Source organism: Stegastes partitus, unplaced genomic scaffold, assembly GCF_000690725.1.
Source record: "Stegastes partitus isolate 25-593 unplaced genomic scaffold, Stegastes_partitus-1.0.2 Scaffold638, whole genome shotgun sequence".
In the NCBI taxonomy this organism is placed as follows: Eukaryota; Metazoa; Chordata; class Actinopteri; family Pomacentridae; genus Stegastes; species Stegastes partitus.
This window is the reverse complement of record NW_007578369.1, coordinates 325,082-336,878: the sequence shown is the minus strand read 5'-3', so window position 1 is coordinate 336,878 and position 11,797 is coordinate 325,082. Positions and strand designations below refer to the sequence as shown.

The following is an 11,797-nucleotide window of genomic DNA, read 5'->3' as shown; positions in this document are numbered from 1 at the left end:
CCTCAGCGAGATGTTGTAGAAACAGAAAACACACTTTTCTCTCTAATTGGATGAACACAGTCATCACAAAGTGAATTGTTTCTGACGTTTAACGGGTCGGTCCGGTGGGTTCGGACCAGCTGGTGCGTGTCCAGTAGCAGATATCCGTCTCAGCATTGAGCCGTTTTAGCAAAACCACCGCCTGCTCGTTCACTTCGTACTCGAGCTGCAGCTACAGATTATTTTCCTCATTAATCGATTCGTCATTCGATGTTAAAATGTCAGAAAACGGGTCGATCTGTTCCCCAGAGGTCACGATGATAACTGCAAAGAAAGCTCGGGCTACTCGTGTTTTTGTTCCTGATTACTCTGTCAGTTATTTTCTCGATGAATCGATTCGTTTGGTCTCTGAAATGTTTATGAAAGCATCTTGTTTTGTGAAGACAGGAGGACAGAAACCAGAAAGTATTCACATTTCAGACGCTGCAATCAGAGAATCACTCAGATGAAGTCATTTATGATCAAAGTAATTAGTGATTAATTTAATGGACTGATCGTTGCAGCTTAACTTCTCAGTTAAAACCCTGATACGTGACGCTGGTGTCTGTTTGCAGGACGACGCTGAAGGCCTCTACTGCCAGGAGCAGATCAACAGGTCGGCCCGACTCACGTCAACATCAGTCTGATTTAAAGCCTAGCTGCTAACGGCTAACTGCTCTGTGCTGAACTGGGTTCCAGGTCGATCTACTGGGCTGACGGCTACGTGCTGGTCTTCTCCATCACCGACCACAACAGCTACCGGACCATCCAGCCGCTGTACCAACACGTCAGACGCATCCACCCGTCCGGAAACATCCCCGTCATCCTGGTGAGCCAGCGGCACATCGTATGCTGTGATTTAAGACAATCGTCTCCTTTTAAATGATTTATTTACTGTGTGTGACAGAGCAGCTGCCCGCCAGCCCTAATCCTCTCATCTAATTATACACATATAATCTGTAATCTGCTGCAGGTTGGCAACAAGAGCGACCTGCTGCGAGCCCGACAAGTGCCGGCAGACGAAGGAGAGACGTTGGCAGCGTCGCTAGGTGGGAGTCCGATAATGGTTCAGTACCACACGTTACAAAAACAGGATCCCATATCTGACACCTTTGACTCTGAGCGCACCAACACAGACAGTCCTAGTAGAACCAATCAGCGTCAGGTACCGTACCAGGAGCAGGTGCTGTGTTCTCGACCCTAAACGGGGTTCTGCAGGGACAGGTCTCGCAGCCAGAACCTGCACAAGCTGCCCCGAAGCAGCCTGCAGTGGAAAACAGCTCGTCATCGGCAAGACGCTGCCAGAGCTGGATCAGAACCGAGACGTAAGCAAACAATGACATGTTCAGAAAAGCCCGAAAAAGAAAGAAAAGGCAGCTGTGAGCTCGTCTGGTTTGCGTTCGAGCAGAGTTTGTGTTCGGTCTTTGAGTTTTTCCTCTTTGTTCGAGGTTTGTGTTGGTCAGCGTCACCGACACGAACCAGTCGGAGACGTCACAGCAGAGAAACGTCGAAACGTCAGCTGTGGAGAAACTTTTAAAGCTTAAATTTATCAGATCAGATTTATTCTATAAATGCAGTTTCATGGTTGTTTCTTCTTTTATTTCGACAGATGTTCGCCTCAAACAGCTGCTCTCTGACTGATCTGAAACCAGAACCGAGTCATGAACCACTGAATCTTCTTAAACTGAAGCTTTATGGACTTTCAGACCTGCTGGTTCTGCAGAACCTGCTGCCGTTTACAAACTCCATAATCTGTAGTTTTGTGCTAAATGTCGCAGAAACTGTCTGGCATTGGATCCAAACTTTCAAACGTCTCAGACTGACGGACTGGTCCAGATGTTGAGCCACCAGCTGCTCTGACCAACAGGCTGGAAAACGTCTGGGTGTCGTGATCAGAAGTCATTGGAGTAAATTTGTAAATGCGTTTGATGGACTTTAAATTATCAGCATGTAAAGACAGAAAATCAAACCGTCACTGTTTCCTTCGCTCAGACAGGAAGTCTTTTGAAGTCTAATGAACTTTTATTTCATCATGAGCTGCATTTAATCAGCAAAAACCTTAAATCCTCACTTACAGAATCTAAAGCCATGAGCTCAGTCGTTCACGTGACTCATTGAGTTCAGTCATTTAGACGCGTTTGTGGCTTTTTGTTGGTTTGAATTTATTTGAAATCTACAAACTATAACGAAGCCACTTCTTACAGTTGACGTCACAGAGATCAATAAAGTTGTGTTGAATTCAAACAGCCAACGCAGTAAACTGATACGAGGTGATTTAACTTGTGAAAAAGATCAGAACCCGGGTAAACCCAAAGCTTTAGAGAGGTCCGTTAAATCCCCTCAGTGTCCCTGTTTGTGTGCTGAAACCATGTCGCTGCCTGATGAAGGAGGAATGCTGTGTGGAGATAAGACTGACCTGAACTCTGCTCTCAGGAGGCGTTTACTTCGAGGCCTCGGCCAGAGAGAACCACGAGGGAGTCCACGGCGCCTTTCTGCATCTCTGCCAGGAGGTGGGACCCTGTTCTGTTTCTCATTCGTTAACTGTTTGACTGATAAGAGCTCAGACGGGTCCAGAGCGTTCTGCCGGTTTCTGTGGGAACTCGGACTGCAGGACGTTTCCCACTGATGCCCAGAAACACAGAAATACCACATGTTTGTGTTTTTGGGTCCTGAAACAGCCCACAGTGTTCTCATCTGGATGTTTGTTGTTCTGGCCCGGCGGCTTGGTGCCTCCAGTTTGGACTTTCTGTGTCCTGTTGATCCCCAGACCTCAGCTTTTGTTTGATCCCTGAGTGCTTCAGCTGGATCGATGCTTTTTATATGAACAGCCGGTTGGAAGGCGCTGCTGGTCTGAGCAGCTTTCAGCTCCTTGGTTTGGTTTCCAGACTAAAACTTTTAAAGCTTTCATTAACTGCAGCTTTAAGACGAGACGTCCTCCACCGAGCAAAACGCTCCACCTTGTGATTTTAAAGAACACCATCGGGATTTATCTTCTTATCTTATCTTATCTTATCTTATCTTATCTTATCTTATCTTATCTTATCTTATCTTATCTTCTAGTTCATCTTCCTTCACCCACTCGCCACCTCAGAACCAAGTTTCACCAGATTTAGAGTTTTTGTTTGATCCTGAAACAAGTTGCTCCAAAAACCTTTTGTTCTTTTGAGGAACAAGTTTTGAACATTTCCTCTGAACTCGTCAGCAAATTATTGTTTATTTACAGAATCTCGGTCGCTGTGGAGCAACATTATCATTCACTCGTGTTTGTGTCCGTCCGTTAAAGGCGGTAAAACTTTCTTTAAGCTCCGCTTTTGGTCTCCACCAGCGCCTGAAGGAAATATGTGGTTCTGGAACTGTTAAATGCTCCAGTTTGTCCACCGGCTAGCTGCTAACTTGTTTAGTCTGAGCAGGTTGAATCTATTGACCTTTTTTTTTGTTGCTAAAAACAGCTGCATGCTGCGACAGAAACCAACACTATTAGATTGTGAGATCCAAAACAGATAAAAAAATTAGCTAAAGTGAAACTTTGAGTGAGAAATAAGATAAACAGGATGCTCTGGTTTAGAAACTACGTGGACAGAAATGTATCTGCTTTCTTTGCACAAACAGTAGAAGCACCATGACTGTTTGACTTCTGGTTTGAATGAAACCAGCTGATCGGTTCTTCCCTCCGACCTCCAGGTGATCCGAGCGTTCGGCGGCGGTAACGGGGAGAAGCGGCGAGGAGGCCTCCACCTGGCCAGGCCCAAGTCTCCCAACATGCAGGAGCTGAAGAGGAGGTTCAGGCAGGTCCTCTCCTCCAAAGTCAAGTCGGCCACGACCATCTGAAGCCGGCAGGGCTCGGACAGCGGCGGCATCCGGCCGGACTCGAGGAGCAGAAGAAGACTGACGGGAGGAGGTTCTGGAGAGTCCGAGGCGTCGCTGGACTTCTCTGGAGCGATCAAAGCATTTCAAAGAGCACAAAGAATCCCGAGAAAGACAGAAACGGAGCTTTGTGGCAGCTGAACTCCTCTGGACGAGCCTCCTTCCTCCGAGGATCCAGTCCAACCAGGTTCAAAGCAAACGAGCAGCTCGTGTGAAGGACTCGGACACGAGGACGGCTCACGTCCGGTCGAGGTCGGATCAATACGCCAAAACATTACAGACTTTAGCCGCCAAGCTAGCTTCATGTTTTACTTCCTGATCTCCCACCTGTTACACAAATGAATCAAAGTCCAGTCGGTCCACATGAGAACCACTTCAGTTTGTCTAATAACGAATAAACGAAACGTGAGACTGTTGCAGACACGGTGCTGTGAAGCAAAGCAGGAAATGACCCCAAAATAAAAGCGCTGGAGGCTTTACGCTGAGACGAACGCTGACATTCGACAGCAGGAAGGAAATCCAGCGCAGAAAAACAAACTCCTGGTGTGTTTATGGAAGCCTGTGGCTGCCAACAGTAGAATACACTCAGAATCTAATGTTCTTTACAAAATACATGAAAAACACTATTTTAAAAGAAAAGTTTAGCAGAAGATAAGACAGAAGTTTCACAGCACAAATTAAAGCTAAATGTGCAACCTACAAAATAAAAGCTGTAAATTAATTTGCTCCAGAGCTTCACCTGCTATAAAGATGAAAACGATAAAAGCAAAAAGCTCTTTTCATTTTTAAATTTGTAGGTAAGAGCAGCTTAAACTTGAAAATGTAACTTAACATCTGCCCTTAAATCCAAATGTTGTTGATAACGTTGAATTTTCTGATTTTATTGACATAAAAATCATAGATTACATCGTTTAACGCAAACATTAAAACCAGATTTTAACGTTTAGAATCATTTCAATAAAACAACTCAACGACAAGAGTTCACCATGAGGCTTCTCCAGCTCATTATTTACATTAAGACGCTGTTTTTTTTTTTGTATCACAAGTTTTCTAAAAATGTATGTTTAACTGTGCAAGTGATGATCTAATTAAAAAAAGCCCTGCACATTTCAGAAAGTGCAGTAAAACATACACGTGAATGTGGACTTTGGATGTTTTCTCGTAGTTTGTTTAAACTTTAATTATGTTGCGTTTGTTTAAATATTGGCACTCAGTGGCTTCCATACATCCATAAGGCTTTGGGAATCAGATTTGTTTTAAACCCACAAATCATCACCGACGTCTCTCCGATCTACAAACTGCCACGACTGATTTCAGGACACGTTTCGTTTCCAAGCCGGTGAACGTTTCCGCTGCTCCTCAGCCTGAACGAGCCAAAACACCTCAAACGGAGAGTTTCTCATTTTTAAAAGCAGGTTTTACGGTCATGTGCTGAAACTGAGGAGGGATTTGTGGGCCAGTCGCAGCTTCCTGGTACCGAGACGAGACGAGATGCTAAAAGTCCTGAAGTCCAATTAACGGCGTTAACGAATCGATGGAATCAACGCGGGAAAGTACAGCCTGTGCTCTCAGAGGGACTCCAAGTTTGTAGAAGAAGGAAGCGTACGGTTGTTTGTTGTGTGTGTGTGTGTGTGTGTCCTGCTGTTCTCATGACCTCTACTCTCACTGAAACACACACACACACACACACACACACACACACACACAAAATTCCCAGTGAAGACAAATTCCTCAGCATCTGGAATTTCTTTCTCGGTCACTGAACCGCCACTCGAACACACACACACACACACACTCTTAAAAATTGTGTGCTGACCCTGACCCGTGACCTTTTGCCCTCCGACCCTGTAAAGGCAGCGGGGCTCCGTGGGTTCAGGAAAAAGCCGACCAAGACGAAGATCCTGAGATCCTGAGCGATGAACACGAGGGCGATGTGTTTGTGTTTGTGTGTTTTGCCAGTGTTGTGGGGACATTCATCTGTGGAAACTTCCCACAACGTCGAGGCGACTGTTCCCACCAGTTCATTAAATAAAAAGGTTTTTTAAAAAAATCTAATTTACAGATTGAGACGAACCAGTTCAGTGAAACTGATTTTTATGGAAGACTGTGGCTGCCAGTAAAAATAAAACCAATCCAGTTTTCTTTGTCGTGTTTTAAATACATAACTGAAGAGAGACAGTTACTAAACTTGTGTTGCAGCAGCATTTTGAACACACAACTTAGATGAAATGAAAAAGATTTACTGATTTAAATAAACCTTTCAAGCTGCCAGCATTACTCTGATGGATGGTGTTGACAAAATAACGTGGCATCAGCTCAACTTTATGTCTAATTTAAACTCAAAGTTGGTTTAAAACTAAACTGATGTTTAAAACAACAGAAACTGTCCTTGAACTGAGAAGCTTCTGCTTCAGCTGCATTTTACTGGAAGATGCACAAAAAACCCTGAACAAATAATAAATGAAGCACTTTTCAAGGTGGGTGTCGGTTCGTGGCTAATGCTAATGCTAATGCTAATGCTGATCATATTCAGCAGTGAAGTCTGGCCGCTAAGATTGACCCTCTTAAGACCACATGATCACATTTAGGGTTGTGTTACCACAGTAGGTCATTTTTTAAAATTCTTTTTTAGTTTTATTATTATTGTTGTTGTTGTTGTTATTTGATAATTTTTATTTTTTTTAGCATTTTATAGTTATTATTTTTTATTTAATTGAAAACATATTTTTTCGATTTTTTAAAATCTATTTTTATTTTCTTTAGATTTTTATTTTTATTTCTCTTTGCTATTTGATTAATAATAATAAAAAATAATAATAATAATAATAAGAATATGAATGTGAATATTTGTATTGTTATTTGTTCATTATTTGATTTTATTTTAAATATACTTTTGAATATATTTTATTTACTTTATTTTTTATTTTTATTTCTCTTTGCGATTTGATCATTATTATTATTATAATTATTATTTGTATCATTTATTTATTATTTAATTTTATTTTTACATATTTTTATACATTTTTAAAATACATTTTCATTTTCTTTATATTTTTTATTTATAAATATTTAACCATTTATAAATAAAAAATGCACATCAAACTAGAGGTTAAATATAACATCGTCTTAATGCGCTACTGATTGAACAAAACCATGAAACAGTCAAAAACTACTAAATAATAATCTAATTGGAGCAAATCTATTATTCAAATGTTCGTCAGCTTCAAAGCTTGTGTTCGTGATGATGATCATTTAGGACGTAACACACACTAAAAAAATCACTTTAAATGATGATAAAAATAAATAAATAGCTCACATGTTTTTCTTCATCCTGATTCTGGGTGTGTTTTAGTTTCCTCCCCTTTTTTTGTTTTTATTTGTCAGTTTGAAAACTTGTGTTCAAACCAATACAACAGGTTAATGTTCCTGAATAATCAGATTAAATAAGATAAATAAACGTTCAACACACTTTCATTAGAAGTCGTCTGGACTCAGACTGAAGCAGACGCTGAAATGTCTGTTGAGGCCGAACATCATTCTCAGAGTGGAGACGGACTTTGAGGATCCTTCAACAGGAAATGAGCGTAATGTGTGTGTGTGTGTGTGTGTGTGTGTGTGTGTGTGTGTGTGTGTGTGTGTGTCAGACAAAGAGACAGAAAAGCAGATTTTCTCATCATTTTCAGCTGCTTTACGTCTAATTTCCTGCTCTTTTCCTTCCACTTCCTGCCTCCCTCCCAAACATCTGAACCTCGGCCTTCATCACCGACTCTCTGACCTCAACCTGAACCCTCAGACCGAACCTGACCGACCCGAATCCAAAAATATCCCACAACCGGTCCTCACAGAGGCAGCAACGCCCCCGAACCGCGTCCGCCTTAAAGAGCTTCTTCCTGCGAGTTTCCTACGAATCACGACGGGAAACGAAGAATTCCTCCGTTTTCCCTCCAACGCGGACTCTAGATGTGAGCCGGTGATCGATGGAGGGTTAATGTGACATTTATGAGGCTGCATTTAGAAAAGCGAGCCTCCGCCAGCTCTTCCCTTTTTGGGTAAGAAGGCAGAGGGCCGCCGTGAACTCCTCCGTTCTGCTGGAAAGCATGAAAAATCAGCCTCGTTGCTAAATAGGCAGCTTCTCAGCAGCACAGGAGGCGGTTCAGGGTTCCAGGAGGCAGAGAGGCTCTCAGAGAAGATGCCAAACGGAGGATCTGGGCTTGTTGGGTCCAGGAACCAGAGAGACCCCAACAAGCAACGCAGTCACACAGCAAGAGTTCAGGCTGGAGATGGTTAGAAGTGGGCAGAGAGGACGAAAAGACGAAGACACGCAGTTATGAGCTAATGTCATGAAGTTAGACCACATCTGGGCTTAAAGGCACGACATGAGGCGACACCATCCGTCCAATAACCAGATAATTAGTAGTGTTTTAATCTTTTAAATGCTTTTCAGAGGTAAAGAGGCCTCCAGACTAGAACCTTGTGGCCCCGTTACAGCATGAATGCCAGCTGATTATTGATCTGGGAAGTTGTGATGTTTAAGTTTCAGCAGCTTCAGAACAAAACCGAACATTTAAATGATGATGTTTCGTCATTTTCTGCTATTTCACTACAAAATAACGTCCAGATAGTAAAGATAATAAAGATGATAAAGATAATAAAGATAATAAAGATAAGTGATGGTTTCGTGCATTCAGACGGTGGACGATGTGAAGCTAGCAGCTGATTGATCAGTTATTAACTCAGCAGCTGATCGATCGGTTATTAACTCAGCAGCTGATCGATCGGTTATTAACTCAGCAGCTGATCGATGGATCGCTGCAGCTCTGATACGTCTTCACTGAAGCTGGGGCTGGAGCTCGCGTGTCCGTCTGAAGCGTCTTTGGTTTGGACCGGCAGACCGAGCTGCTGGTTCAGAACATGAACAGGAAGCCCAGGAGGGTGTTTAAGGAGGTCCAGGTGAGACGCTTCCTCCACGTTTTCATCGCTCGGTTCCTTCACCTCATTTAAAGCTGTTTTTTTTTTCCTCCCCGTCAGCTGCTGGATCAGAGACGACCCGACTGGAAAACAGAACATCCAGCGCCACTCAGGAACTTTCAAGAACGTTGTGATTTGTTCCGAGCGTCCTGTCAGTCTGTGTTTAGTCTGGACCGGGCTGCTGAGGCTGAAGGAATCTGCCTTCGCCGCTGCTCGGAGCTCAATGAAGATGTAGTGTTGCTTCATCTGCATCGCCGAGAGCCGATGGAGGCAACGTTTCTACATGTGGCTGTGAACCCCTCAGAGGTCCAGCTGGAGGACGGACATCGGTGTTTTCAGGGCACCGAGTCTCGAGCATCAGTGAGCGAACGGACATAAACACAGAACCTTCAGCCCAGATGTGAACCTGCAGCTTTGAGGCTCTGGAGGTTGCTGCAACGAGCTAACTCTCTCAATGCAGCACCTCAGTGGATTATTAGATTTAATATATTTATTCGCAGGTTGCAGCAGAATGTAAACGTATCCATCTGGGAGGTTTGTGGATCATCACGACGCTTTAAGAGCTGGTGAGACTTTTCAAACTTCAGCGTCTCAGACCAGACGGTGATGAACGCTGGCGGCTCATCAGCGGCTCGTCAGCAGCTCAGCCTCCACCCACAGAAACCCGACAACACAAACATCTTCCTCCAGCGACCACGATGGGAAAACACTCGAGCCACGGCGGCGTGGACGACATGAACCAGCTGTGTGTGTGTGTGTGTGTGTGTGTGTGTGTGTGTGTGTGTGTGTGTGTGTGTGTGTGTGTCTCTGTTATCTGCAGGAAGCTGAGGTCGTGTCTGGGATGAAGTCAAGACCCTGGAGCTCTGCTGAGAACCAGATTAGAAACGAGCGACGGTGAAGCAGGAAACGGAGAAACGAGACAGAGAACCGTGGAAGCAGCAGAACCGCCGTCGGACCTGCTGGACGTAAAACAAACGTTTCTGTCGGCGCTCAGCTGACGATAAGGAGCTGAACTCTGTGGATGAAGATCAGGAACATCCACGAGTCTGCAAAGTTTTCAGCTGTTTTCCTGAAGGTGTCCCTCACCTCTGGATTTACAGCCACTCACTCAACAACAACTAAACTACACACAGAGTTAGTCTGTATTATAAATGCATGTGACAACAACGAGCAGAAAGAATCCGTCTCATGCTCGACGTCATCATGTGCAGCACAACTTTAGCAGCGATAGCATTCATGCTAGCTCTGTTCTCTCCTCCTCCGGCTGGGCAGCGACTAAAATGTCTGATGATCGACGTTTAAAATGATGAATCTTGTTTTGTGTCGTTTCCCCAAATCTCTACAACAACTAATGTAAAGTTATCCTGAACCACAGAGGAACAAAATAAACCCAAACCATCCCTCAGCAGGAGCTAAATCTGTCGCTTCACACCCAAGAAAATGTTTTTTATTGTTTATGACTATAATTTACTGGTATTTTACAGATTTTTTTAAAATTAGGGATAATATCAAGTAAAAATCACAGAAAACAAGCATTAATTTACATGTTAACTGTAAAAACAAATATATTTTTTTTAAAAAGAAAAACATTTACATAAAAAATCTGTATTTTAATTTTTATTTTAATGATAAAAATTTAATTCAATCAGCAAAAACCATTATTGTTTTACAGATATTTGCTGATATTTGAACAAAAAATTTATATTAAAGATGTGAAAAATGTGTTTTTTTAATTTTACTGATTGAAAATTACAGAAATTTATATTAATTTACTTGCTGAATATAAAGAACCCACAATAATGTACACATCAGACATTATTTAATATGTTTATGAACACTAGCTAGTTCTTTAGCAAACTAGTTTTATTGCACATAACATCCCAAAATCTCTTTATTTTACAGATGTTTGCACCGTTTCTACAGTTTATTTTAAATGTATTTAACACTTTATTACTGATTATTTTTTTTACAGTCGACTATAAAAGACGACATCCTGAGCAGCTGGAAACTTCCTCCCACATCATCTTAGAACCGATTTAACTGTGATTCTGTTCCTGTGGCTGAAGAGCTCCAGAGCGAGTCCATGAACCATAGCCGAGGTCTGCTGCCTCTATTTCTGGCTCCAGAGCTCCCAGTGGACCGACCATTTATCCTCCCATTTCCCGTCTCCCCGCCGGCCATTTTTCTCACACTTCTCGCAGCGTTTCATGATCAGCGGCTGGAAACAGGAGCCGCTCTCGTTTGCTTCTGGCTTCGTCCACGAGGAGCTCACGTCCAAACCTCCGTCCACAGTTTGTCCTCCACATTTCTCTCCCGCATCTCGGCTCACATCACGTCTTCGAGATAAGCTAACGATTTTTAAAGAGCTCTGATTTGTCTCCACAGTTTCTGGACGCGTCTCAAGACAAGCCGGCCGGATGATTAACTGATGAATGCCATGAAAACGTTGTGATTACGAGCTTTAACGGGGTCATTAGGAGACTCGCAGCCACTTCCATCTCAGGAACATTTCCTTCTGCTCCACGTTCTCTGGAGCTTTTCTCCCATAAGTCGTGTGGTCTCGTTGCTTCTGTGGACACGTTTGTCATGTTAACGCAGACAAATGTCAAATCAAGACAACGAGTGTGTGAAAGCTGCTCTGGTCAGACGGTGGCTAACGTTGGCGAGCTAGCTAGCTCGGTAACAAGGACGGAAAATGAAGAAGCAACTGGCTCTTTGTTTCCTGCAGTGATTAAACAATCAATTTAACATGTTAATTAAGTTTTTTTTATTTACCTTCCTCCCCTGTTTCCAACTGTAATTAGAAATGAGCACACTGAAAGTATTTGCCACCAAGGAACTGAAAAATGTTGTTTTACTAACAAATTACAGATAATATCTGGTGAAATTATAGGAAATAAATATTATTTTACACGTTATCCCTTATTTAAAAAAAACAACCAAAGAA

General features: G+C 42.8%; 1 protein-coding gene across 1 annotated transcript in view; it reads left to right on the top strand.

Moving 5' to 3' along the window:
* rasl11a (RAS-like, family 11, member A) overlaps positions 1-6,018 on the top strand; it is an 11,101-nt gene extending 5,083 nt beyond the window's left edge. Inside the window, exons 4-8 of the mRNA XM_008289813.1 lie at positions 594-634; positions 718-847; positions 992-1,067; positions 2,452-2,528; positions 3,700-6,018. Of these exons, the coding sequence (XP_008288035.1) occupies positions 594-634; positions 718-847; positions 992-1,067; positions 2,452-2,528; positions 3,700-3,846 (471 nt within the window). The 3' untranslated portion in view covers positions 3,847-6,018. The remainder of the gene's footprint in view (positions 1-593; positions 635-717; positions 848-991; positions 1,068-2,451; positions 2,529-3,699) is intronic.
* Positions 6,019-11,797: the final 5,779 nt, after the last annotated feature.